This window comes from Leptonychotes weddellii, chromosome 1 (genome assembly GCF_054177405.1).
Source record: "Leptonychotes weddellii isolate Sample4059 chromosome 1, ASM5417740v2, whole genome shotgun sequence".
NCBI classification, from domain to species: domain Eukaryota; kingdom Metazoa; phylum Chordata; class Mammalia; order Carnivora; family Phocidae; genus Leptonychotes; species Leptonychotes weddellii.
Genome location: NC_138369.1, coordinates 1,098,870 through 1,121,259, shown reverse-complemented (window position 1 = coordinate 1,121,259; position 22,390 = coordinate 1,098,870). Strand labels below are relative to the sequence as shown.

General features: G+C 64.7%; 1 protein-coding gene across 7 annotated transcripts; it reads left to right on the top strand.

Annotated features, from left to right (window-relative positions):
• Positions 1-9,041: 9,041 nt before the first annotated feature.
• On the top strand, positions 9,042-21,119 carry MKNK2 (MAPK interacting serine/threonine kinase 2). Of its 7 annotated transcripts, none has more exons than XM_081829081.1 (14): positions 9,042-9,185; positions 9,322-9,457; positions 12,679-12,766; positions 12,897-12,998; positions 13,084-13,181; positions 15,030-15,109; positions 15,427-15,500; positions 15,771-15,875; positions 15,998-16,053; positions 16,141-16,236; positions 16,606-16,800; positions 17,665-17,829; positions 18,599-18,642; positions 18,920-21,119. In XM_081829081.1, exons 2-14 carry the CDS (start codon positions 9,407-9,409, stop codon positions 19,155-19,157), a joined length of 1,392 nt encoding a protein of 463 aa, XP_081685207.1. In that variant the 5' UTR covers positions 9,042-9,185; positions 9,322-9,406; the 3' UTR covers positions 19,158-21,119. The 7 variants fall into 7 exon arrangements, with proteins under 7 accessions (XP_081685207.1, XP_081685301.1, XP_081685254.1 ...); XM_081829175.1 differs by having other exon boundaries at positions 18,508-18,642; XM_081829128.1 differs by having other exon boundaries at positions 18,505-18,642.
• Positions 21,120-22,390: the final 1,271 nt, after the last annotated feature.

The following is a 22,390-nucleotide window of genomic DNA, read 5'->3' as shown; positions in this document are numbered from 1 at the left end:
CTGCCCGGCCCCAGGTCTGTCCGAGCTCCCAGGAGACACCGGGTTGACCTGAATCTCACACTGGTGACACTTGGCACGTTCCAGCACTTTGCAGGGACATGGAGATGGAGTCAGGTGGTCACCCTGCTTGCCCCCCAGGGGGACCCCAGCGCTGACTTACTGCGGTGCTGGTTTTCCCTCTCACCAGGCCCTGGGCCCCAAACCGGGCCTCCAGGAGGGACGGGCACAAGGATGGCTGGGAGCTACAGCAAGTCCCTGGTCCATCGTGGCACAGGAAGTGGCCCCGAGCCCAAGGTCCCCGTACCCACCCCACATCTGTTGGCCCTTTCCCCGCCATCCCGCCCTTTTCCTCACCTCATGTGAGCAAATCTTCCTGCCTGTTCTCCGACTCCGCTCTGGGATCAGCCACGAGTTCCAGCCAGCAGCCAGGCCAGGGCAAGAACGGGCATTGTGGGGGCGCCTGGGTGGCTCAGTCGTTGAGCATCTGCCTTCGGCTCAGGTCATGATCCTAGGGTCCTGGGATCGAGCCCCGCATCGGGCTCCCTGCTCCGCGGGAAGCCTGCTTCTCCCTCTCCCACTCCCCCTGCTTGTGTTCCCTCTCTCGCTGTGTCTCTCTCTGTCAAATAAATAAATAAAATCTTAAAAAAAAAAAAAAAAACGGGCATTGTGGTGGGAGTCCTGGAGGAAAGGCCCAGAGCAGGCGGACTCCACCCCACGCTCTGTCTGTCTGTCCGTCTGCTCCCCACAGGCCACCAGGGAGTCATGCTGGTGTGTCTGAGCAGCCGCAGAAGGCCGGGGCAGCTCATCCCTCAGGGTCAGCCTGGCTCAGGGCATCGTGGTTGGCTGGGTCTGCTATAACAAACCACCCAAACTCCGTGGCTTAGAACCACACACATCCTGGGCTTAGAAGTCCAACTCGGGTCTCCAGGTGTGGGCAGGGCTTCTTCCTTCCAGACACTCCAGGGAAGGATCGTTTCTGGGCTTTTCCAGCTTCCAGAGGCGCCTGGCCCCTGCCTCCACTGTCACCACCATTAGACCGCAGGCCAGCCCCAGGGGACAGAGCCCACCCCAGCGGGACCTCAGCCAGCCCTGGAGAGTCCAGGGCATGTGGGCGAGCTTCCTGCTGGCTGGGGACCCTTGGGGAATGTGGAGATCATGGACAGCGGACGGGGAGGGCCTCGATGGGCCAGGTGCCCAACTCCCCCCTCTCCGACCACAGCCAGCCCAGAAGCAGGGAAGGCTTCTAGAACAGGTAGAGAGCACCTCAGATACACGTCCAGCTGCATGCCTTGGAGGGTCACGCTGCCCCTGCAGGTCATCTTTTGTGGGTCAGCAAGGGGGATGGACAACAATGTTTAGAAATTCTTAACAATTGGGGTGCCTGGGTGGCGCAGTTGGATGGGCAGCTGACTCCTGGTTTGGGCTCAGGTTGTGATCTCAGGAGTCATGAATCGAGCCCCACACTTGGTACCCCGCTCAGTGTGGAGTGTGCTTGAGATTCTCTTCCTCTGCCGTTGCCTCTCCCCCTGCACTCTCTCTCTAATAAATAGGGCTTTAAGAAATACGTATATATATATATTTTAAAAAGAAATTACTTAATAGTGGTGTGCTTTACAAGATTTTATGTATTTATTTCACACACACACACACACAGAGAGCACACTCGCAAGAGAGCACAAGCAGGGGGAGCAGCAGAGGGAGAGGGAGAAGCAGACTCTGATCAGCAGGGAGCCCGATGCAGGGCTCCATCCCAGGACCCCAGGATCACAGCCTTAGCCGAAGGCAGACGCTCAACCAACTGAGCCACCCAGGTGCCCTGGTGTGCTTTTTTTCATTTTACTTCATTTTGAACTAGTTGTGGACTAGAGAAAAGTTGCAGAACTGGAACTGAGAGTTTCCAGATGCCCCCACCCGGTTTCCCCTAAAGCTAGCATCTTACAAGCCAGGGAACAAGGATCACAGCAGGACACCCCAGGGAGTGGTGTCCAAGGAGACTGGGGAGGGGGGTGATGGAGGGACAGGAAGGAAGGCCACCAGGGGAAGCTGGGTCCACATCCCAAAGCCTGACCTGGTCCGGGGACCCTGCCCCGGTAATCGTCCCCCTCCTCCCCAAATCTCTGGGTCCTGCCACCCTTCCAGATGCCAGTCCTGTTCTTTGGGGGCAGCCTCGGCAGGGGCGCTGGCCTCAGATACGTCCAGTCCCTGCGGGCCACCTCAGGGGCGCTCCAGGTTCAGAACACAGGAGGCAGTGAGTGGTCTGGGGCATCACTTCTGCAGCGTTCTGCACCCGGGGTCAGCCAATGTCACTCTTTGCCCCTGATTTGTGTTTTCATCGGCCTGGACCCGTTGAGAGTAGGAGGGCCAGTCCAGGGCGGAGGGCCACTGTGGCCGTGGACACTGGCCCTCGGAGCCCACAGGGACCAGATCTTCACCACCAGCCCTCTGCTTTCCGCTGTCGGACCGAGAGCCGGCGGGGAGACCGCCTGAGCATTGAGACCTGAGGCCCAGGGGACCGACCTCCCTGGCCCTGCAGGGTCCTGGTAAAGGCTGTCTCCTAGCCCCGGGCTTAGAGGGCCGGGCGCAGGGGCCCAAGTCCGGGGCCACGTTCTGCCTCCACCTGCGGTGTGGCCTTCTGAGGGCGCGGCCTGACGTCTAGGTGCGCACCGTGGCGCCGCATAAATGCAGGGGTCCCCCTCCGGGAAGCAGCGGGCTGTGGATGCGCCACTCCCGTGCCCCTGATATGCGCACCTGAGGAAACAGGCTCAGGAAAGACCCGGGGTCCCGGCCCGCGCACCACCCCCACTTCCGGGCCGCGCCTTGGGTCCTGACCTCGGGCGCGGGGAGACGTGCGCTGTCCGTTTAAAAGGGGCGCGGCCCTCCTGGCGTGGCCCTGAGGACAACAATCCCATTGGCTGGAGTGAGGACCTCGGCCACGCCCCTCTCGCTCAGTCCCTGGAATCCTATTGGCCCAGCTCCAGGGCCTCATCTTCCCCAACCTGGGAGCCTGGGTGTCAGCCAGGTTCGGTGACGCAAACGCGTTGCCCGGCAACCGCTCCCGCCTCGGGGCAGAGGGGCCCAGCGCAGTAGCCAGGGCGCAGGCGCGGCGGCCGCGAGTCCCCAGGGCGCGAGGCCGGGACCCCGCAGTCCACCCTGTACCCCGCCGGCGCCCTGGGCGCCCGCCACCCCAGGGCGAGACCCCGCCGTGCGGACGAGGAGGAGGGGCCCCGGGGAGGGCCTGCCCGGCGGGGGCCTCGGCGTGGGAACGGGCTGGGCGCCGCGGGCGTCCGGCCGCCGAGGGCGGGGAGGGTTCGGAGGCGCGGGGTCCCGGGCCCCGCGGCAGATCCGCTGGAGCTTTTAGCAGCATTAGCAAATCCAGCCCTGGGGGAGGGTATTCCTGGAGGCTGGAGCCGGGCCCCGGCAGCCGCCGCTTCCGGCCTCTCCCGTCCTCCGTCCCAGCAGCCAGGTTTGCCTCCTCCGGGCCTGGCTGGACCTGCCTCACTTTGCTCATCTGCAAAATGGCAACTCGAGGCGTCAGTGCCTGTGTGAGCCTCCTAAGGCCGCTGTAAGAATTACCCGATTTAGGGCCTTAAAATGACAGAAATATATTCTATGACACTTCTGGAGGTCGGGAATCCCACACAGGACTCGCGGGCTAAACCCCGGCGTGGGCAGGGCTGGTCCCCCCGGGGCTCCGGCCTTTTCCTGGCCCGCGGCCCCCCCTCCATCCTCACCGCCAGCAGCGCGGGGTCTGCCCGTCTCTGGGGCTCCCACCCTCTGCCTCCCCTCGTGAGGACGTCCGGCCAGGGAATCCCCACCTCAGGGTCCTTAATCTCATTTGCAAAGTCCCTTCTGCCACTAGATTTCATAACCACAGGTCCCAAGCATGAGGACAGGATATCTGCCTACCCCAGAGCCTGACTGAGCCTTCTGCAGCGTGGAGCCCCCTCTGGGCGTGGCCCTGGGCCGCAAGAGGGTTTGGGGCAGGTGACCTGAGTGGTGTGGCCTGGCGGGGCATGGGGTTTCCCCCTACATCTGCCTCGTTTTCTCTCCCTACCCCATCACCTGTCCTCTTTGTGCCCCTCCCAGGACCTGCACACATGCCTGAAAGCCGCCACCCCTCCTCAAAACTGGGGGCTCGTGTACATGATGCTCCAGGTTATTGTTGGACAGGTCAGCCCGGAGTGGGAGATCTGGCTTTCCCAAGAGCCACCTACGTGTCCACCGCCTTGGACGACTGGGCAGAGAGGAGACAAGACGATAGGCCAAGGGCCCCATCCTCGGTCACTGGCAGAGTGGTGGCCCTTGACCATCTGCTGGGCCCACCCTGCCAGCCCCCAGCCCCACCCCGCCCCCTCCTTTGGGACTCGCAGTGACCGATCCCTGGGAGATAGGACATGCGCGGGCCCCATGGCTGCTGAGGCACCCACAGCCAAGCAGGCGGGGCAGCCCCGAGCTCCTGGCCACACCCACCCCGGCTTTCTCTTCTCCCTGCCCTCCCCCCACCCGCACAGAGGACAGTGGCCCTGGCTCCAACCCCAGGACTGCTGAGCCACCGGAATGGAGCGGGCTGTGAGTCAGTCAGCAGGAAGGGACACTTACAGCCACTTGCATCAGATGTTCCTGCCGTGTGGACCCTCATGACCCTCACTTCTCTGGGGAGCTCCTGGGGCTTGGGGTTCCTGTCCATGGAGGGCCAGACGTGTGGGAACATGCGGGGAGGGTACAGGCCTGGTGGGGCGCCAGCCTGGGACCCCCAGCCCCACTTGTGCTCCGTACCCCCAGCCACCTCGCTCCAAGTGCCAATCCTGATCCCAACAGCCCGACCCTGCTCAGAAGCGGCGCTGGGACCCGGTCCTCCCACACCAGCTCGGGGCTTTAAGGCAGCCCTGTGCCCCCCTCTGAGTCAGGGGCCCGGCTTCGGGCAAAAGAGGGAGAGGCCCAGCCCTTTCCCCAAAGGCACTGCAGACATCCCCTCACCGTCCATATGGCCCCCAGCCCCACGCACGGGCCCCCACTGTTCTCTCCCGGTGTGCACACACCTCCACTCCGCTCCCACGCGTGCACAGGCTCTGCCCCACACAGACCGAGCTCAGTGCTTCTCTAAACGTGCACAGACACACGTGCACACCCAAATCTGCTCACACTCGCACACACGCCAAACAGGTGCCTTGTTTTTGTTTTAAAGATTATTTATTTATTTATTTATCTGACAGAGACAGACACAGCGAGAGAGGGAACACAAGCAGGGGGAGCGGGAGAGGGAGAAGCAGGCTTCCCGCAGAGCAGGGAGCCCGATGCGGGGCTCGATCCCAGGACCCCGGGACCATGACCTGAGCCGAAGGCAGACGCCTAACGACTGAGCCACCCAGGCGCCCCTCAGTGCCTTGTTTTAAATGTTGGGGGAGAAAGGTCTTTACCATCACTCCCTGCTAAGGTTGTCAGGTAAAATACAGGACACCCAGTTACATTTGAATTTCAGATAAACAATGAGTAACTGTTTGGGATGTACTTATGCATTCACTGAAAGGTATTCCTTGTTTACCTGAGATTCAAATGTAATTTGGTGTTCTGTATTTTATTGGCTAAATCTGGGAGTATCTGCTGGGTTGTGGAGGCAGACCCTGAGCTTCCTGGGTTCCCCCAAACACTGCCCAGGAGGGGAACGCTGCACACCCAAGCCCCCCAGGTCCCAGGGCTCTGGCCACTTAGCCAGGCCAAGGAGGGGGTGGTCAGAGGGGGCACCACCCATGACAGCCAGCTTGTCTCCTGGCTCAAAGGAGGCAGGGGGGAGCAGGGGCCCTAAGGGGGAAGTCAGGACCTGCCTCATGTCTCCTCTGGGGTTCTGGGGAGTCCTGGGCCCTACCTGTCCTGCCGACCAGCTCTCTCTGTCCTTTGCCTCGGCTGGAACTGCACATTCCCCCCACCCGCCCTGCCCACCAGTGACGGTCACAGGAGCTGGGCAGGCGTGAGGAGAAGGGGCCAGGCCCTAGTCTTCCTGCCTCACCTGGCTGGTAGACTACCTTCCAAGCCCCAGGGCAGGTCAGAGGCAGGTGAGACCCCTGGGGGTCCATGGACAGGTGGGCAGGGTGGCTGGCAGATACCTCTCAGTCCCCTCTCCCTCCCTGGGCACCCAGCACCTCTGGGAGCTTGGCCTATAAACAGGGCCTTCCTGGAGGAAGAAGACTGGCTGTCTGGGTCTGCAGCTGGGGCTCAGGCCTGCGAGCCTGCAGGCTGGGCACAGAGGTCCCTCCACTTGCCCATTCCCACTGGCAGCCCCCATCGCCCCCAGCGCAGGCCACACCGGGGTGGGCCTGGTTGCCTCCCCCGGGCCATCATAACTCAGGCACCCATCCTGGGGCCAGCCCCAGGGCTCAGACCTGGGGGCTCAGGCACCTCTGGGGGCGTCTCTGACCTGACGTACTCAGGGGATGTGTGTGGACGAAGTGAGCACCCCTCTATGTAGCCACGGACACACACGCGCGCAAGCTCCTCGGGCTGTGCACAGAAGCCCGTCCCTGTGTGCACTCACACGCGGCCCCCACCTGTGGGGAAGGACCCTGTGCGCACCATGCCCCCCCAGCTCTCATAGAAGGCTGAGCTCCCCCATGGTCCCCAGCTTCTCACACACAGGGCAGGGGATTACAGGACTTGGCTCACTGGGTGGGCAGAAGCAGTGGGTGTCATCCTGGGGGGAGCCTGCCTCCCACCCCGGGAACACTGGGTGAGGTTGTCATGACTGGGGGTGCTACTGCATCGAGTAGGTGGGGGCCCTGGATGCTGCTCAGTGCCCCGCGGTGCCCAGGGTGACCCCCACAGAGAGCGACCTGCCCGTGTCACTAGTGCCGGGGGGGGGGGCTGCTGGAAAGACCCCAGATGGGGGGCCGCCTCCCTGTTTTCCCACCTACAACACGGTGCCCAAAGAGGAACCAGCTGTTGGGGCTGTGTGAAGGTGAGGCAGCTGTCTGACCCGTGCCCAGACCTGGGAACAAATCCGTCCCCCCGCCCCCCACCGGCCGGGCTCCAGGATCAGCCCCCGGGACCTGAGCTTGGCTGCACTTGGGGAGATGGCCCGGGGCTGGCCTTCGTTCTGTTCCCTGAGGTCAGTGTGAATGTCAGCCCCCACAGGTCCACACACGAGAGTGAACACGGCTAAACACCCACCCTGGGGTGTAGACCTGCTTTGCTGCTGTGGGTTGAATTGCGTTCCCTTGGAACCCGTGAATGTGGCATCTGGAAATAGGGCCTCGTTAGGTGGAATTCATTAAGATGAGGTTGTACGGGAGGGGTGATGCCAGAGACGCAGAGCAGACAGCCACCTGAAGGCGGGGGCGGGGGCCGGGGGGAGGCGTCTGCGGGCCTAGGGACTCCAGGACTGCCAGCCAGCTCCGGAAGCTGGGAGAAGCGGGAGGGATCCTCCGCAGGAGCCTTCAGAGAGGGTGTGGCCTGCCTAGACCTTGATTTCAGACTCCAGGTCTCCAGAATCTGAGAGCATAAATTTCTGTTGTTTGAAGCCTCCCAGCGTGCGAGAAGCTAACACACTTACACAACCCCTGTAGGCACACACCCCCCCTTGCACACACGTGTGCACACACGCTCAAACACATCCTTCTTCTCAGCAGTATTCAGGGGACACGTCCTGCGTGCCAGGCCCTGTGCTGGGTGGGCTCTGGGCGGGCAGTGGACAGATCTGTGCTGTCATGGAGCTGAGCTTCCAAGGAGGGGCAGTGACCCATCTGTACCCACCCGAGCCCGGCAGGTGACAGGGAGGGCCCTGGCCTGGAGGCAGAGGTGGGCGGGGACAGCCGGGAGAGGAGGGAGGGAGGACGAGGAGACTTCTCCTGGGCAGGCAGGTCTAACAGCCCCACCCCAGGCACCTGGAGCCAACGTGTATGTCTACACACACACACACACACACACACACACACACACACGCAGGGGATGGAGGAGGATGTGGGGAGTGCTGCCTGAAGTCAGGTGTGGCCTTGGCAGGCAGCACATAGAGGCTGCCCCACTAGAAGGGGACAATTCAGCTTCAGGTCAGCGGGGCCTGGTTGGGGGACAACTAGGTTTGGGTGGCAGGAAGTCTCTAGTAGGACAAGCTGAGGCCTGGAGGAGAGGGAGGTCGGTCCACCCCACAGACTTGTACTTCCATGTGCCCAGGGTACGGAGTCAGGACTCTGCACCACAGTGCTTTGGGGACAGGGAGCTGGTCCAGCTCAGGAAGGGCCGATTTTACCCAAACCTGGGTCAGGGTGGGGGTGGGGCGGGCAACAAAAACAGGATGGTATTTTCCCCCTTGTCCTGGCTGCCCCCACCCTTTGGGCTCTTTCTTGGTCCCGGGTCCCTGCTCTCCTTGAAACATTCCTTTGCAGGACTGAGGGAAGGTCCTTCATAGATTTCAGTCCCCATCCCATACAGTGGTCCCCTTGCTCGGACAACTACAGGGCAAACTCTTGGGGAACTCCCTGGAGGAGGCAGCTGGGTCTCAAAGCCTGTTGGGGTACACCAGCAGGACAGCCGGAGCCAGGATCTGGGAGGTGCACCAGGGGCCTTGGCAGGTTGTAGGATCAATCAAGATAGAGCCACAGCAAGTTCTGGGATTGGGGCGCTGCCAAGAGGAAGCCATGTATGTTCTAGGGAAGGGAAGTCGTCCAAAGGAGTCAGTGTATTCCAGGCCCTGGCCGGCATCCTGGGGGGATTGCCAGAGCGCAGGGTCCGGCTCCAGCTCGGTTCCAGGGACCCGCGGCTCTCCCAGAGCCTCAGGCAGCCCCTCCAGCACCCGCACCCCTCCAGCAACCGTCAGCAACCCCCCCAGGTCCTTCTCCTGGAGCCCCGCGCAGCTCACCGCGCAGGCGCGTGGACACCCCTCACGGCCCGAGTGCGCAGCCGCACTTGGCCCGGAGGGCCCTCCAGCCTCGCTCCCGCTGTGCGCGTGTGGGCGGGGCGGGCGGGGCGGGCGGGGCGGGGCATGCGTACGGGGCGGGGCGAAGCCTGGCCTATAAAGGCGGCGGCGGGGCGGCGCGCCCGGCTCCTCTCGGCGGCGGTGGCGGCGGCCCAGGCGGAGGAGTCCGCGGTGGTGGCGGCGGCGGCGGCGCTGTTCCCCGCGCGGTCCGCGCAGCGGGGTCCGGGCTGCGTGTCTCGGGCGGCGGCGGCGGCACTGCGGCCCCGGCCCGAGCCCGACCCCGGTGAGTGCGGCCCGGCGACCCTGGCCCGGCCCCGACCCGGTCTCGGGGATCGGGCGCCGCGGAGCCTCGCCGGCCCGGGCTCCCGGCGCGCTGGCCGCAGCCACTCACGCTCTCCTTTGTCTGCTCCCGCCTGCAGGGTCCCTTCCCCGGCCGCCCCCCGCCCACGGGCCGTCCCCCCGGGCCCGCCGTCCCCTCCCCCGCTGGCGGGGCCCGGACAGAAGATGGTGCAGAAGAAAACAGCCGAACTTCAGGGCTTCCACCGTTCGTTCAAGGTGAGGGCCGGGTGGGTTTGGGGTCGCCTGGGGCTGGACCACTCAAGTGGCCGATGGGGGGCGCGTAGCCCACCCCCAGGATTCCCCCCCGCCGGGGCTCGTGCCTGCCCCCCCGCCCCGGGTCTGGGGCTGCCCCAACCGGGTGTGCGCTGAGTGGGGGGGGAGGTCAGTGGGCCACAGTCCAGGCCCCAGCGCCTTGGGGACTGTTGGGGTCTTTCCTCCAAGAACCCCAAGTGGGGCCTGGGGCCCGCAGCCTGTGGGGGCACCTGGCAGTGTGTCCCCTGCAAACCCCAGCTGGGTGTGCACTGCCAGGGAGCTCAGCAGGCCGCAGTCCAGTCCTCAGCGCCCTGGGCCTGTGGGTCTGTGGGGTCTTTCCTCCAGGGATCCGAGGTAGGGCTGCAGGGCCCCAAAGCCTTCCTACGTGGTCTACTGAACGGGGGAGTGGATTGGATGCCCCCCAGCCCTGCACCTCCCAGACACTCCAGGCCCAAGTGCTATTTCCTGTGGGAGCGGGAAGTTTCTGCGGTGGCCCCATGGCTGCAGCCGAGTCCTGGTCTCAGATGAGCGCGTCTGGGGGGGGCGGCGGGCAGGTGCTGGGCTGGGGCCCCACAGGGCTGGCTCAGGGGACGCAGTGATGTCAACGGCCGCCCCACCCCGCCAGCCGCGTTATGTAATGGCTTCCCTGGGCCTCCTTGGGTAGGGACCTGTTGCCCTGTAGAGAAGGCAGGACTTGCGTGTGCGTGTGTGTGTATGTGTGTGTGTGTGTGTACACACAGACACGCTGCGCACCAGGGTGGGAGGAGCAAGCTGAGACTGTTTGGGTTAGAATTCCCAGGCCTGTCCAGCCAGCATCTCAGGCCAGCGTGCCCCACCCCTGCCCACATGCCTGTCATCCGCCTTCCCCCCCACCCCCAGGGCAGCGACACCCTTGGCACGTCCATGTGTCCGGGGCTGGGCTGAAGGGGGGTGGACCTGAGACGTCACTGGCAGTGGTCTGTCCCCTCCTGGGGCCGGGCAGGAGCTGAGACAGGGTCAATGTGAGGGGCCAGCACGGCGGCCAAAGCAAACTCGAACTTTCTGGATGGTTCCAGCTGCCTCCTGCCAAGGCCTGCTGACTGGAGGCCTGAGGCCAGCCCCAGGCCCAGCCCGCCCACATTGCTTGGGACCAGAGGCTGCGCCCAGGTGGGACTCTGGGAGTGCTGAGCGGGTGGGAAGAACACTGGACAGGGAGCCTCACCTCTGAGACGGCCCTCCGGGCCACTCTGGGACTCTACTCGCACCACACTGAGGTTGCTCCCTTGGGCCGGGGCCAGCTCCCTCCCCCCACCGTCCAGCAGCCGCACAGCGGGGACAGGCTTCTGCCAGGCATCTCCCAACACACTTTCCCCTTTGTAAGTGAGGAAATTGGAGGCGCAGCCAGTGCAGGGGCTTGCCCTGTTCTCCCCTGCACGTGGTGCGAGGACATGGGAGCTGGCTCTCCCCTGGGGGTGGCTTGGCCACCCTTTCTGCCTCCGAGTTGGAGGCCGGGACAGGCGTGTGGGGGTGGTGAGGGGACCCAGCAGGCCCCCTGGGGTCCTCGCGCCCTTCCTCCGTCGGACGAGCCGTGGGCAGCTTCCTCCCATGTCACCCACAGATGTCCGTCAGGCCGGGGCTGAGGTCACCAGACCAAGGTGAGGTAGCTGGGAGGTGACATCGTCGGCTGCTGACTGTGAGCCTCTTGTCTATCCTCCCTCGTCATCAGCCCTTTATGTGGTTACCCTGGAGCCCCTCCTCCCAGGTGGAAGCAGTAACCTGGCGCCTCTGGAGGAGTCTTATCAGACGGCTGTGTGCCTGACTCCCCCGGGGGCCGGACCCCTCAGCAGGCAGGGCCAGGGGCTGGGGGGTGAGCCCTGAGCAGGCGGGCTGGAGTACTCCCTTCTCCCCGCTGCCCTGCCTGGCCTGGGCCTCCTAGCAACTATCTGCAGGGTGGGTGAGGAGGCGGGGAGGTCCCGTGCGTGTTTTCAGCCGCTCCCTCTGACCTCTGCCTGCCTCCCCTCTGCTGCCGGCCTGGCTTCCGGGCCCCCTGTCTGTAGGAATCTGGCCCAGCTCCTTCGGCAGCGGGCCCCTCGGGGTCTCTCTAGGGCTTTCCTGGGCTTCCTTCTCTGGATGACCCTCCAGCCAGAGCCTAGCCCCGGTTGTCCCGAGGCCCAGGGAGGGGCAGTGACTGGGCCCGGGTCACCCAGCATCAGCAGCAGCACTGTGCACACAGGCCGCCCACACCCAGCGAGGCCCTGGCCACCTAGCCTACTAGGGTTCAGGGAGCGAAATTAGAGCTAACTCCTGAGGGAACCTGGCTGGGCCCCAGCCTCAAAGGCCTCACACCTCATGCTGGGGCCATCAGTCCTCACCCTGGACCATCTGCTCTGCAGAAAGTTCTTCCAGCAATCCTGTGGGGCATACGAAATGGTTTCTCCAACCCCCAGCCGCCTTCCTTCCCTAGTCAGGATCTGGCGCCCTTTCCCCAGTCGTGGGGGCTGGCGGGCTGCCTCCAGCGGGCCCCTCTGTCCCAGGGCTGCTTTCTTAGCTGGGCGCGGGGGCCTGGAAGGGGCTGTGTCCTGGGGGTGAAACGGGACTGGGCAGGGCCAGGCGGAGGGCGGCCCGGTGTTTCCGCTTTCCCGCCGAGGGCCTTGCAGGCCCATCTCATGAGCCTCCAGAGTCTGGGGGAGTGACACAGTCCGGTAACAGTGCGGCCACACAGGGAGCAGTATGTGGGCAGGAGGACAGTGGCTCCCCATTTGACAGAGGGGAAACTGAGGCCAGAACGGCCTTGCGCAGGAGGCCGGGGGAAAGCAGGCAGGGCCGCCCCTGCTGGGAACCCCGCCTGGAGGCCGGTGACTCATCCCCTCACACCAACAGCCCTGCTGCCTTTGATCCCGGGCAGCCCAGAGGTCCAGGTGGGCTATGGAGGTTGTCCCCATTCTGCAGGGTGAGCAACCAAGGTGTGAGGCATGGCCTGGCACCACGGTGACTCATGCCGGGCCCTCTGCCTGCTCACGGCCCCTCCCCGCACCGCATCCCCTTCCTGGACGCCCCAAGGGCCCTGGGCTTGGGGGGGAGGGGGGAAGGTCCATTTCCTCACAGTCAGGCAAAGCCAGGCTTTGTTCCCCTTGACTTGTGGACATGGGGGGCTGGGTCACTCTCTGGGCGGGGCCTGAGAGCGCTCTCCTCTCCTTTCCCTACAGGGGCAGAATCCTTTCGAACTGGCCTTCTCCTTAGACCAGACCCATCACGGGGAGACTGACTTCAGCCTGGAGCGCCCCACCCGCCCTGGTGAGGGCCTGAGCGGGAGGGGCACTTCCCTGGCTGTGGGTGAGGGTGGGTGAGGGCCGTGGCCGGGGAGCCTCAGGGGCCAGCTGCCTGCTGGGCAGGGTCGGCCTCACCTCCGGGTCTCCCAGTACAGATATGCCCACGAGCCAGCCCATTGACATCCCGGATGCCAAGAAGAGGGGCAAGAAGAAGAAACGGTGCCGGGCCACCGATAGCTTCTCGGGCAGGTTTGAGGGTGAGTGGGCACCAGCAGGGGCGGGGGAGGGAGGGAGACAGGGGCTGGCCTGGGGCAGCTCTCAACCGCCCCCCCTGCTCCATAGACGTCTACCAGCTCCAGGAGGATGTGCTCGGGGAGGGCGCCCATGCCCGCGTGCAGACCTGTGTCAACCTCATCACCAACCAGGAGTACGCTGTCAAGGTGAATGCCAGCGCCCGGACGGCCCTCCTCACCTCTCGCCGCAGCGCCTGGGATCCGGCACCGGCTGAGGGTGGCGGGAGGAGGGGAGCTGGCATCTGAGCCCCTGGACCAGCAGCTGGGGAAAACTAGTGTCTAAAAATGGCCCCAGGGCCAGTGACTCAGGCCACCCCTGGGAATCTAGGTCAGACGGGTCTGAGCCCCCGAGGCTGGGCAGGAAGTGACCACAAGGGGCAGCTCCCTACGCAGGTGGCTGAGGACCAGTGCGGCTGGGGGCTTCGGTCAGAGTTGGCTCTTGTCTGCTGGTTCACCTCGTGCCATTCCTCAGGAGTGGAAAGTGGTTCTCCGTGTTGGTCACAAGGATGGAAAGGTCACGCTTTACTTGGGACCCGAGGAGGCTTGGCATTTGGGGAGATTAGGGCAGGCTTGGAAGAACCTCTTGAGTGTTCCTGTGTAGCCCCTGACCCACGGTATGGCCAAGCGGTCTGGGAAACCTGTTTCTTGGCCAGGCAGTGTGACCCTGTGTTCTGGGAAATCTTCCAGTCCTCCCTGGCGATGCTGCATCTGGGTGGGATGGTGTCCCAGGAGGCTGGCCGCCCAGGAACGAGGACCAGGTGCTCCCTGGTGAGCGGGGCGGGGCGATGGTGCAAGGGAAGTGGATGCTTAGCCTCCAGCATTTTGCGCACTGGGTGCTTTCCTCTTCGGGACCCTGCTGAGCAGCCTGGCTTCCTCACACTGTTGTGTGACCGCCCGTAAAGCCGTCCCTCTCCTGAGGGACCACATTTTTCTCCATGAAGTAGGGGTCCTAGCCAGATTGCCCAGAGCTCCTCCAGCAGAGCGTGGCTGCTGGCATTGTGTCAGGAGGCCCGGAAGTCTGGTTGTCCTGCCTCTCTGTGGCACAGGTGTTTGTCCCCAGACAGGTGGCACAGTGCATAGGCTGGGCCCCGGCAGCAAGTGGACGTCATGCCTGCCTGCTGCAGGAACTAGCTGGGGGAACACCCCGTGTCCCCCTCCAGGCCAATGCACTGGACAGGGAACCCCGGGCCAGGGGGCGACTAGCCTGCCTCGCCGGCCCAGTGAGAGGGGGCCGAAGATCCAACCTGCGGAGGGGTCCGCTGTGGGGGCGCCCAGGGTGCCCGGAGAGCCAGCACGTACCTTCTGCCCCCACTTCTGGGAGCGAAGGTGGCTGGGGGACCCTCCGGTCCTCAGAGCTCCTGGGTGCCTGCGGGGATTGGAGGCAGAAGCTGGCTTCCTGAGGCTGAGTCCCAGGAGGCCCACCTGGATGGGCTGAGGGTCCCCAGGCAGCTGCCCGGACGGTCAACTGGAGAGGTGGGACTTGGCACTGAGGCAGGCGGGGGTGGTGTGTCTGGCAGCCAGGCACCCCAAGGCCCCTCCAGCCCCCTGGGTGGTGTGGGAACCCGCGCAGTGGCCACCAGTCTCCTGGTCAGGGAGGGGAGGCTGCCCAGTCCCAGGGACCCTGACACCCCTGAAGGGTTATTTTGTAGGAGTCCCAGACCACAGACATGCCCCTGAGGCCTGTGGGGTCGGGAGTGGAGAAGGCCCAGCTCCCTCTTTTCTCTTTCTGGCTTTCTTGTCCAGCCTGTCTCTCCCCTGGTGCCACTTTGGAGACATGTTGCACCTCCCCCCGCCCCCAAGCTTGTGCTGACGCCATAGTTCTGACTTCTGGCGAATTCTGGGCCCCAGGAGGAGAGCTCAGCTTCTTAGAACTTCAGATCTAAGCTCTAATGGGGTCTGAGGCATGGCACAGGGCAAATTTCTGGTAGGGGCCCCTTGGGCTTTGGAGGGTCTGGCTGACCCAGCTGCTCCGTCTCCTGCCCCACCCCCATCTAGATCATCGAGAAGCAGCCGGGCCACATTCGGAGTCGGGTTTTCCGGGAGGTGGAGATGCTGTATCAGTGCCAGGGCCACAGGTAATGTGACCCACCTTGCCCCAGAACTGGGCCCTGAGCCATCTGTCTGTGGGTGAATGGGCCTGAACAGCTCATCAGCCCCAGCAAGCATTTCGGGAGCACCCAGTGTGTGTCTGTGTGCGGGGTCTCCTGCGGTACACCCAGCATCACGCACGCAGTCCCTAGCAGGCAGGTGGAGGCAGGCCGGGGCCCCCATGCTAGCCTTCTGTGGGTAGGTGGGGGCGGAAAGGGTGGGCCCCAGCTGGGCTGGGCGGTGGGTGCACAGGGTCCTCAGAAGCCTCCCTCCTCTCCTGCCTGTCCAACCCCCCATGCCCCAGGAATGTTCTAGAGCTGATAGAGTTCTTTGAGGAGGAGGATCGCTTCTACCTGGTGTTTGAGAAGATGCGGGGCGGTACGTGGAGCCTGGGAGACGCCTCCAGCTGCGTCTTAGTGGTTAATGGGCTGTGGGCCGGGCCACCAGGAGGGACTTTTCAGAGCTGTCCCTCCTGTGCATGGGGTGGGGGGGGGGATTGTGGGGTCTGAACTTCCTGTCCAGGCTTTGAGCCCAAGGAGGCCAGAGTGGGCACGTGCCTGTGGGGTGGAAGTGGGTACTACTGGGCGGTGGCCTGGAGACACACGGGTGACCTGCACACGTTCTCCCTTCTCCACGGCCTGGCCCCAGGCTCCATCCTGAGCCACATCCACAAGCGGCGGCACTTTAACGAGCTGGAGGCCAGCGTGGTCGTGCAGGACGTGGCCAGTGCCCTGGACTTCCTGCACAACAAAGGTGGGTGGTGGGGCCCACGTGGCCCCCGGGGGTGTCCAGCCTTGCGCCCGCTCCACCTGCCCCGGACTCCCAGACAATGCCCGCACTCCCCCCAGTGACTCCCCCCCTGGTTCTCCCCGCAGGCATCGCCCACAGGGACCTAAAGCCAGAAAACATCCTCTGCGAGCACCCCAACCAGGTGAGGGCGCCCGGGAGCGGCCTTCCGAGCGGCCGGGGCGGGGTTGGCCTGGACCCCCGCCTCACCGTCTCTTCGCACCCCTCCCAGGTCTCCCCCGTCAAGATCTGCGACTTCGACCTGGGCAGCGGCATCAAACTCAACGGGGACTGCTCCCCCATCTCCACTCCGGAGCTGCTCACCCCGGTGAGGCGCGCGGGCAGCGGGCACGCCCCGACGCGCTCCCGGGCTGCGGTTGCGTAACCTCGAGGTGCCGCCGCCGCGGAGCTGGGGCGTTTCGCTTAGCAACAGCCGCTGATTGGCCCCGCGGAGGGGGCGGGGCCGGCTCCTGGCCGCTGATTGGGTGGCTGGGCGGGGTGGGCACCTGCCACCTGTTGATTGGGTGGAGGGGCGGGGCTGGGCCCCTGGCCCGCCTCTGATTGGCCTGGCGGGGCGTTGGGCGCAGAGGCCCCGGTGACCCTGCCTTCGGGCCCTCACGTGACGCCGGGAAGTCCCAGCCTGGCGGCGCTGCCCTTCCCCCTCGGCGGGCTCCTGACGCCCGGTCCCCGCCCGCAGTGCGGCTCGGCGGAGTACATGGCCCCCGAGGTGGTGGAGGCCTTCAGTGAGGAAGCTAGCATCTACGACAAGCGCTGCGACCTCTGGAGCCTGGGCGTCATTCTCTACATCCTGCTCAGTGGCTACCCGCCCTTCGTGGGCCACTGCGGCAGCGACTGCGGCTGGGACCGTGGCGAGGCCTGCCCGGCCTGCCAGGTGCGCGTGTGCGCCGGCCCCCGCGCCCCCCTGCGCCCCCTGCACCCCGCGGGACCCCACCCACCGCCATGCGCCCCCTGTGCCGCGTGCCCCCTGCGCTCCCTGAACCCCGTGGGGACCCCCACCACCCCTGTGCCCATGTGCCCCCTGAACCCCTCAGGGACCCCCACCCACCCCGTACCCCCTGTGCCCGTGCACCTCCCTGCGCCCCCTGTGCCCCGTGCACCCCCCCTGCACCCTGCGGGGACCCCCAGCCACCCCCTGCACTCCATAGTTTCCCGCATCCCCTGCACCGCACCATATCCGCTCCACCCCTGCATCCCGCCACTGCCTTGATCATGGTCTCCCAACGCCCCACATGTCCACAGGATAGTGCTGGCCTGCCCTCCTGGGGTTACACAGGCTTCTTGGCTCTGCGGCCTGAGAGAAAGCAGTTGGGAGTCAGGGAGCTGCCATGAGGAGAGACGGGTTCCAGCCTCGTGGCCTCTGCCCCACGGGAGCCTGGCTGCCCGTCAGCCCGTCCCAGGCAGAGTCCACTGAGCACTTGGCTGAGGCCGGCTCTCCCTTGCAGCCTGCGTCATTCCCAGGCATTTGGCCCCCCAGAGTGCACACCCCCCCCGCCGTCCTGCCAGCTGATCTCAGGGCCCTCTGCAGCCCCCAGTCCAGTCTGCTGTCGGTGGGGGGGTGAGGGGGGCTGCAGCATGTCCAGGTCATGGGTTAGGCCGCATGGTTGGGTCCCGGGCCCCTGGCAGAGCTCGTTACTAAGCTGGCGTGCCCAACTCTGGGTCCCGGCTGGCACGTGTCCGTGTGGGGGCTCAGTCGCCTGCAGCGGACCTTTCACCCCCTTACTCGTCTGCCCCGCAGAACATGCTGTTTGAGAGCATCCAGGAGGGCAAGTACGAGTTTCCTGAGAAGGATTGGGCTCACATCTCCTTCGCTGCCAAAGACCTCATCTCAAAGCTCCTTGTCCGCGACGCCAAGCAGAGGCTGAGCGCCGCCCAAGTTCTGCAGCACCCTTGGGTGCAGGGGGTGAGTGTGAGCCCCGCTAGGGCCTCCTGCCTCCACACAGCCTCCGAGGGGCTAGGGGTGACTTGGAGCGGGTGTACGAGGGTCCTTGGGAAGGCCAGCAGCAGCTCCCCCGCTGCCGCGTGGGTCTGGGGCTCAATCTCGGCTGTCTGGGGGGGGGCACGGGCATGGCAGGAAAATCCACCTGCTGCTACCAGCTAGGGGTTGGGACTGCAGGCTCTGCTGCTCAGTGAATTGCTTGGCTTTGTGCCCCGGAGGCGCTGGGGCCTCTTTCTGCCTGGCACGCCTGCACAGAGCAACAAGCCGAGGTCGTCCAGGTGTTGGGCAGGCCACAGACCCCCAGCAGAGCCTGCCAACCCCAGCCCAGCTCTCTGTCCCCACCCATCTGGGAAGAGCCTGCCATTTCTCTGGCCAGCGGTCACCCGAGCCAGGCTGCCAGCCCAGGGCAAGGAGGCCACAAGGGCAAGGGTCTTAACCAAAAATAGAAGTTGGCACTGGGCCTCCCCAGGGAGCAAAGACGGGCCCTGATCTCAGGGCGAGCTGGTGGAGGGGCACCTGTGTCCTTCTGGAACGTCAGGAGACCCATGAGTAGACAAGGGAGGGGGCGGGGAGCAGGTGTAATGGACTACTGCTGGGCTTCTGCCACATCCTGCTCCCCCTGGCCTGACTCCGTTCTAGCAGGTACACCCCTTGAACCCCGGTCACAGCCATCTGGGCACTGGGAGGGCAGCGGGGCTCTGCGCTTCAGCCCCGCCCTCCTGTCGCTTTACAGTGTGCTCCGGAGAACACTCTGCCCACACCCATGGTCCTGCAGAGGTGAGGCCCGCGTGGGGGCGTGGGGCCCAGAGCAGGGACCCCGGGGGGGCGGGTGGTTAACGTTAGGTGTTTAAAAAAGACAAGAAAGCTTCCTTAAGTTGTTGGGTTGGGGAGCCACCTAAGTGCTTGGGTTTTCCTGTACCAGTGATGGTGATGGGTTGGGCCCCCAGTGGGGGCGGGGGTCCTGGGGCCTGCAGCCCCTCCCCCAGGGTACTGCACGCCCCCGGGGGTCCCGAAGAGATCGTGATCACCTTCTCCGTGACTGCCCCCTCCCCAGGAACAGCTGTGCCAAAGAGCTCACGTCGTTTGCGGCTGAGGCCATCGCCATGAACCGGCAGCTGGCTCAGCGGGAGGAGGACGCAGCCGAGGAGGCAGAGCAGGGCCCGCCCGTGGTCATCCGAGCTACCTCCCGCTGCCTGCAGCTGTCCCCGCCCTCTCAGAGCAAGCTGGCCCAGAGGCGGCAGCGAGCCAGCCTGTCTGCGGCCCCCGTGGTCCTGGTGGGAGACCACGCGTGACCCCTCGCTCCCTCTGTACATAGGTCACTCCTTCCCCTCCCCCCACCCCCACCCCCATCAAATCTAAAGATTTTTTTTAAGCTGTTGCCAGCCGGTGACCAGCAGGCTGCCCTCCCCTGGCTGGACTCCGAGGCGCTAAGCTCAGTTGGGGGGGGCTCTTTTTATATGAGGTTTTTGCTGTTGGGTTTTCTTCTCCTTTTTTCTGCCCTACCCCCATTTTTGTTCTCCTTTAAAGGTGTTAAAAGCAAAGCAGACGCCTGGGGAGGAGAGTGGGGGACGTGTGTCGCTGGGCTTGCCCGGTCCCTGCCTCCCCAGCCCTGTACTGTGAAGGTCCCCCGCCTGCCCCGCCCTGCCCTATGTGACTCAGGAGAGGAGGCGTTTGTCGTCTTCCAGAGCTGGGGGCACAGGGACGCACCCCCTCCCCAGCCTCACAGTATTTCAGGGACGGGCCAACCCCACACCTCCCCTCAGTGACACAGCAGCTCCTTCATCCCTCACCCGGGAGACACCCTGGTGGCCGGGTGGGGCGGGGGCTTCTCAGGTCTCCCTCGCGGCAGGAGGGGTCCTGGGTGCAGGCAGCTGGACTCCCCCCTCTGACTGACAATCGGGGCTCTCTCAAACCTTGACCTTAAGCTGCAGCTGACCCGGGGTGGGAGGGTGCACCCACTGCCCCCTACCTTGCCCACCCAGGAGGGCGGTGCCAGAGGAAGTGGGAGGGGCTGGACAGGCGCCCGTCAGCCAACGTGGGGGTCCCAAAGACCCCCACCCCGGGCACCCGAGTGCCCCTTCTCAGGGCTCAGTCTGACCACGGCCACGTCCCGCCCCTTGTCACCCCTGGGGTCTGGCGTGGAAGCTCTGTCAGCCCCTTCCTCCTCAGAGCCAGGGCCCACCCAGGGGTCCTGCTGAAGCCCCCCACCCCCCAAGGGCAGCGTCTCGACTCTGCCCACCTTCAGGAAAACGGCCGCCGCTGCCACGGCCTCCTTCCGGGCACCCAGGAATCGCCATGCCCGCCTCTGCCCACCTCGGCGCTGGGGTCACATGTCGAGGGGCCTGCCAGGCTTGGGGAGACCGACGCCCCTCCTCGTCCTCGGGTGGGAAACACTATGCAATACAGGCCCCCCCTTCTCCACGCACACGCGCTCCTGCTGGCCGGGGAGGGTCCCTGTGGCCCGCCCCCCGCCACCGGCTAGGCAGCGTGGCCTGGGGTCTGGCCAGGTCTCCATGGCAGGCCAGGGCCTGGAAAGCCCTCTGGTTTCTAGTTGTTCGTCCTGTTTTGTTAATTTTTTAAAAACATCAGTTGACTTCCCTTCCCTGTTCTTGAATACTTGAATGTTGGGGGGCCTCGCGGGTGGGGGGGCCCAGATGCTGTTTCTGTGGCAGTCTCTGGTGGCTGGTGGGGACTGACACCCCCTCCGGTCCCCCCGCCCGCCTGGATCTGTGGACTGGCCTTTCCAAAGACCCCGGGGGGGTGGGGAGGCCGCCCCCGCCCCCACTTCGTGCCCACCAGTGATCCCACTGTGTTGCAACTGGGGATTCCGCCTTTTTGTAAAAAAGAAACAAACGGACCCCCGCCCGCCACAGGCGCCTTGGCCGTTTTACTCTGGAACGCGGAGCTGTGAGGAGCTTTTTTTTTTTCCCAAAGGTGGGACAGCCACTTCCTCCGCCCGCCACATGTCATGTGGGCCATGGGAGCTGGAGAGACTGTCGGAACCGTTACTGTGAATGAGCGCCTGGCTCCCAGGCCACCTGGCCCTGCGGGAGGGGAACGGCCACGTCTCAATGTTAAGATGTGTAAAAAAGACAAAAAAAAACTCAAGTTTTTTAAAAGTGGGGGGAAAACACCCAAGCACTTTAACTCCACCACACCAGGTGAATCGATACAGCTCATTTTCCTTACACCAACTGTCAATGCCGGAATTTTGTATTGTTTTGTAAGGATTTAATAAAAGTCATAAAAACTTGTGTGTCCTGGTCCTGGTTTTCTGTTTTGTAACAAGTGGCCCCAAACCATTTCTCGTCCCCAGTGACGCCGTGAGCCCAGAGCGTGGACAGGCGCAGCGGGCTTGGCTTGCTGCTCAGGGGGCCTGGGCTCCTGGCTGGTGGGCTCGTCCTCACGACTTGCTGGGCAGCTCGGCAAATCCGCGGAACCCAAGAGGGAAGGGGGGGCAACGGGGCTGGCCCGACCTTGGACGCTGTGCCATCACCTCCCCACAGCCAAGGCCAGGCTCGGGGCGCCCCAGATCCAAGCTCAGGGAGGAGGAAGGGAGCAGCTTCTGGTGGTCCTGCTGCTGACTTAGTAATTCACACCTCCCCCATGTGGCTGGCCCTCAGCCATCATTGAATCCTCGCTCTGCAGGCCTCTGTGCCGGATAGCCCAGGGCTGACTTCCCATCCTGGCGGGGAGGGAGCGGATCAGGGAGGGCTTCCTGGAGGCAGGAGCCAATGGGGTGGGGGAGGGGGTTGAGGTGCCGGCCTGGTTGCTGTGTGCTTCGGCGTCCTCTGTCCTCAGTGGACCAGCGGGGATCCGAGAGGGGCCGGGTGAGGTGTGAGCAGGTGGCCTGGCGCCTGAGCTGCCCAGCGACCCACATTCGGCGCGGGCTTCCGGGGCGTCTGCGTGGGCTCAGGGTCTGTCCCTGGGGCAGAGCATCGTGGGCTCCGGGTCCGTCCCCCGGGCGCTGCGCCTCCCTCCTGCTCGCGGCCGAGGGACGCTCCCGTGCATGGGAGACGTGTGTATGTGTTCATCCGTCCACGGACACTGAGCTCGCTCCCCCGTTTTTGGCTGTTGTGAGTTGTGCTGCCGTGAGCGCTGTTTCCGTTGTCCCTGCGCGTCGTCCCTGCGTGGATGGATGGACACCCACAGACAGGACTGGAGCAGGGCACAGACCCGACTGGATGTCATTTCTGGGAGGACCATCTTGTCACCGTGCAGAGTGTGGACGCAGCCCAGAGGGCCTGGTGAGCTCTTGTCACCTTGCAGCCAGCCCGGTGAGGGGTGACAGACCAGGGCAGGGCAGTGGCCAGGAGGCCAGAGAGAGGACCAATGGCTGGCTGTGTCAGTGGGTGACCCGGGAGCACCTGGAGTCAGCCTGGGCGTGGGACTGGGGAGGCAGGGGCGCTCTCTGGGCTGGGACAGGCCTCCCTGGACAGGCGTAGGTGCTAGGATGTCCTGCGGCAGCAGGGGCCCGCAGGCCACCCCCGTCCTCCCTGGGAACGCCAGGCTCAGCCGCGAGCAT